The sequence below is a fragment of the Elaeis guineensis genome, chromosome 7 (assembly GCF_000442705.2).
Source record: "Elaeis guineensis isolate ETL-2024a chromosome 7, EG11, whole genome shotgun sequence".
Classification (NCBI taxonomy): Eukaryota; Viridiplantae; Streptophyta; class Magnoliopsida; order Arecales; family Arecaceae; genus Elaeis; species Elaeis guineensis.
In genome coordinates, this window is record NC_025999.2 from 104,061,583 (window position 1) to 104,066,900 (window position 5,318).

General features: G+C 38.6%; 1 protein-coding gene across 1 annotated transcript; it reads left to right on the forward strand.

Moving 5' to 3' along the window:
* Window positions 1-293: 293 nt before the first annotated feature.
* On the forward strand, window positions 294-1,648 carry LOC105047856 (caffeoylshikimate esterase). Its single transcript, XM_010926963.4, has one exon. The coding sequence runs from the start codon at window positions 427-429 to the stop codon at window positions 1,447-1,449; it is 1,023 nt and encodes a 340-aa protein (XP_010925265.1). The 5' UTR covers window positions 294-426; the 3' UTR covers window positions 1,450-1,648.
* Window positions 1,649-5,318: the final 3,670 nt, after the last annotated feature.

Sequence of the window (5,318 nt, forward strand, 5' to 3'; positions counted from 1 at the left end):
CATCATTCATTCTGCATATATATATATATATATATATATATATATATATATATATATATATATATATATATATATTTGATTTTATGTATATGTGTATACACACACCTTTCCATATAATAAATAAATAAATGACGGTTCCCACCACTAGCCGCCCCACTTCACCAACCCCTGACCAATTCCGCATACCACAAACCAGGGTTGGTAGAAACCGCTTTCATCCTCCACCCTTGTATATGATATATAGCGGTAAAAACCGGACATGGTGGTATGTGGAGGTATGGGTAAGTGTTGGGTAATATATATCTATATATATAGAGAGAGAGAGAGATAGAGAACAAACTACAACTCGCGCTTGCTCTCCATCGCATCGCAATTCGCAAGCGTCTCGTCGGCCCCTTACTGTTTACAAGCATTGCGGAGAAGTCGATGGGGTCGGAGGCGACGCCGCGCTTCTTTTGGGGCGACACCCCGGGCGAGGAGGAGTACTACAAGTCGCAGGGTGTGCGCAACGCCCAGTCCTACTTCGCCACGGCGCATGGCCGCCTCTTCACCCAGTCCTTCCACCCTATCGACCGCGCCACCGGCGAGCTCCTCCCCGTGAAGGCGCTCGTCTTCATGACCCACGGCTACGGCTCCGACTCCGGCTGGCTCTTCCAGAAGATCGCCATCGCCTACGCCACCTGGGGCTACAAAGTCTACTGCGCCGATCTCCTCGGTCACGGCCGCTCCGATGGCATCCGCTGCTACCTCGGCGACATGGAGGCCGTCGCGGCCGCCTCCCTCTCCTTCTTCCTCTCCGTCCGCCGCGAGCATCCCTCCCTGCCGGCCTTCCTCTTCGGCGAGTCCATGGGCGGCGCGGCCACGCTTCTCATGTACCTCCGTACCCCGGATCCGGGCGTCTGGACGGGGCTCATCTTCTCCGCGCCGCTCTTCGTCATCCCGGACGACATGAAGCCCTCCCGCGTCCGCCTCTTCCTCTACGGCCTCCTCTTCGGCCTGGCGGACACGTGGCAGGCGATGCCGGACAACAAGATGGTGGGGAAGGCCATCAAGGACCGGGAGCGTCTCCGGATCATCGCCTCCAACCCCCGGCGCTACACGGGGCGGCCTCGCGTGGGAACCATGCGCGAGCTCGCCCGCATCTGCGACTACTTCCAGGCCAACTTCGACAAGGTCACGGCCCCCTTCCTCACCGTCCACGGCACCGAAGACGGCGTCACCTCGCCGGCGGGGTCCCAGATGCTCTACGACAAGGCATCCAGCGAGGACAAGACTCTCATCCTGTACGAGGGGATGTACCACTCCCTCATCCAGGGGGAGCCCGAGGAGAACAGCCAGCGCGTCCTCACCGACATGCGGGCCTGGATCGACGACCGTCTCCGCCGCTACGGCGGTCCCAACCCCAACGGCAACGGCGTCGCCTGCAACAACAATAATAATCATAAGTAATTATTTAATCGATTGATTTGGTAAAACTTGTACTTACTACTATGTCTTACATGTCAATTAATGCAACATAATATATGGGATGCCGATGTTACGAGGCTCGATGGGCCGTTCCCTGGTGGTGGAATTCCTATGTACTGCATACATCAGGATCATGATTGTGAGATTATTATTTTTCAAGAAAAGAAATATTTTTTAGATCTGCGCAGTTGGTGCGTTGCTGAGTTGGCATACTACATACAAGCAGAAGTTTTACTTGCGCGGGGGTTGACCGGCAACCACCACCCTCCCGCATTGGATTTCGCATTATTTTTTTATTTGATGAATTATGCCTGGCATAACGTTGACGCGTTCCCACCAACTCTTGGTCGTGATTTCTTTTCTCTGCTCATCCGTTGTTTTCATACAATTGAAAGTAGCTGAATACCTTACGTGTCTATTTTGTCGGTGCCTGGTAGGAAAGTGTCGCAATATCCGGCTTTATATAATTCTTAATGATGAACAAAAATGGGGCGGACAGAATAGAAGATCGTATGGCGCGGCTTCATAGTGTATCATATATTTTTTAATATTAATTTTAAAATATAAATTTAAAAATTATTTTTTTTTTACTAATGAAATTATTAATCTCGTGATTAAAATATTTTTTTTCTTTCTTATTTTCAGCACATAGCAACCATATGATACATATTAAATGTATAATCAGACGATACATACTGTAATTAAGTTTTTTTGATACACATTCAGCAACGATCTAATACACACATACAGCTAAATTGATATATAGTTTATCGAATTTAGTTTCACTAATACAGATAATATAACTAATTGATATATATCTAGTAAAATATTTATCTAACATCCCAATATACATCTTTAGATAAAGCGATACATAGTTTTCAAAATATAGCATTCATCAATACACAGCACATCAGTAAATGATACACATTACACTGCTTATCGATACATACTGAAAACTTTTTTGATACGTACCGATACATACTGAAAACTTTTTTGATACATACCTAGTAACAATCTAATACACACCTACAGATAAATTGATACATAGTTTATCGAACTTAGTATTCACTAATACACAGTATATGATCACTTGATACACACTTAATAAAATGTTCATCCGACATCCCAATACACACTTCTAGGTGAAATGATACATAGTTTTTATAAACTTTTAAATGTAAAGATCTTAGAAAAAAGAAGAATTTGGAAGAGGAAAAAGGACCACGAGATGGGTATTGGATCATTGCTGGATGTATTGGATCAGATGTGTATTGGATCTTAGAAAAAAAGCTTATAGTATATATCAATAAGCTATCTAGTGCGTATCATTTATTCATATACTGTGTATTGATAAATACTATATTTTAAAAACTATGTATTGCTTTATCTAAAGGTATGTATTGTGATGTTGAATAAATATTTTGCTAGATGTGTAACAGTTAGTCATATACTATGTACTGGTGAATATTAAATCTGATAAACCATATATCAATTTAGCTGTAGGTATATATTAAATCATTGTTGGATGTATATCAAAAAAATTCACAATATATATCATCTAGTTATATATTTAGTGTGTATCATATGATCATATAGTATCTATCATTATATACTGAAAACGTAAAAAAATTAAAATATTTTAATCATAAAATTAATAATTCTGTCAATAAATTTTTTTAAATTTTTAAATTTATATTTTAAAATTAATATTAAAAAATTTATGGCATAAAGTCCGTCTCATATAATATTTTATAGTTCCCGCCCCATATGATTTTTGTTCCTTGATGATTTGCCACTGCTCTTTGGTCTTGGCTATCTGTTCAAGATGATGACATCACACCCACGGCGCATGAGGTGTGACACACCTAAAGCGCACGGACGCAGCGCACCTGTAGAGCCACCGACTCCTAAAGCTGTCCGGCTGAAGTGTGCGGAACAATCGTCTCCCCACAAATTACCTCCGCTGGAGGCCCGAGGGACAAAAAAAAAAAAAAAAAAATCTCAATAAAACGAGTGGCATCCCCACTATCCCAATGGATTGGGTCCACCGCTATAAAAGGATACATGAGATTCGCATTGCCAAGTTTGCATAATGTTAAACCCCAACCAGTTCCAAGAATCATGATCTATTAAAACATAACCAACAAGAAAAAGGTATACCAATGAGCATTCCATGCATTTCCAAAAAATAAATAAATAGTTATGTAATATGTTAGTATCTCCTCCAATTTATGCCGTAATTATTATAGACCGTGTATTATTATGTGGGGGTCATAAAGCATTCTATCTCATGCACCATAGGATGCTCGCTGCAATCTCAACTATCAAAACGCTTTATTACTTTGCATTTTCAAATATTTATGTAATATGTTCGGTTCTTCACCAATTTATGCCATAGTTATTACAGACCATGTATTATATGGCTGTCGTAAAGCATTATATCGCATGCATTCCATAGGATGCCCGCTACAATTATAACTATGGCTGTTTGTGATCGTCCCAAATATTTTGCTATTTTACATTTTTAAATATTTATGTAATATGTTAGGACCTCCTCCAATTTATGCCATAATTATTATAGATCATGTATTACATGGCGGTTGTAAATCATTATATCTCATGCATCATAGGATGCTTGCTACAATTACAACTATCATATAATATATGGCTCTTGGAGATGGTCTAAAACATTTTGTTACTTTGTATTTTTAAATTATATTTTTATAAAGATATTTTTAAATAATTTTTGATGTATCTTTTTCAACACTTTGTATTACGTATTCTTATAGTTTATCCATTTTGAAATATGCTTCTCTTCGAAACAACAGATTTAGTAGGATCTACTATTACATCGAGTATTTTCTTTCATGCCTAGTTAAAGAAATACGCTTCAAGACACCAATTATACATGCACAAAAAAAAATTGCCAACCCTACAACTACAAATTTGGCACCTTTGTATTCTAGTATTTGGCAATAAATCATGTAAATTTCACCAAACTCCTCTTGCTACAAGGTAAGAAAATTGTTCATGTACATATAACGAAAGCTTCTAGAATTACTGTAAATCAAGTGGTTCATATTCTTGTAAGATATGTCATTAAGGTGACTCGAGTTTAATATTTCTTTTGAAACTCCATTATAGATTGAAGCTCAACTTGATTGCATGTTTTTTATTGTCAAATAATAATACTTAGTTGATCAATAAAAAGAAAAAGAGAAAGGTTTTTTTACTATCATTTTTTTTTTGTTTTGGTACAAATGGGGGGCATATACCCCAATACAATAAAACTACAAACAATAGTACGGAACTCTGGTTATATTAGCTGAAATTCAAAAGGCAATAAAAACAATAAGAAGAAAAATCTACATTAACTATCAACCTATTAAATCTATCCACCGGTTGATTTCTTTCTTTGTAACAATGAATAGCTAGAAAGAAATCCAAATAGTTAAGGGTATCTCATATCCAAGAGTAATGGATGGAGAAATTCTGCTTCAATCAATCGAATGAGACACAAATATGAATATCAGAGATCCATTTAATAACTACTAACTTTGAATTTGAAATAGTGAACTACCATAACCACCGCACTTCATATCATTTTTAGCTCTGCTATCGGTATAATAGCTATTTGAGATTGCAATACTCTACCATATAATATATTACCTTCATGATTCCTTATAATATAGCCCATCCTAGCACTGCTTTCACTGCAAGAAACATCAAAGTTTACTTTAATCAAACCATAAGAAGAGGGTGCAGACCAATATTGAAATAAAAGTAAACCGAGCTCAGAGAGCTGCTGGTAGCTCAGATAGAGTTTATTTGGAACATGGTCAATAAATGCC

What these genes read in the sequence shown, in the direction of transcription:
- LOC105047856 (XM_010926963.4), top strand. Translation starts at nt 427, where the DNA reads ATGGGGTCGGAGGCGACGCCGCGCTTCTTTTGGGGCGACACCCCGGGC.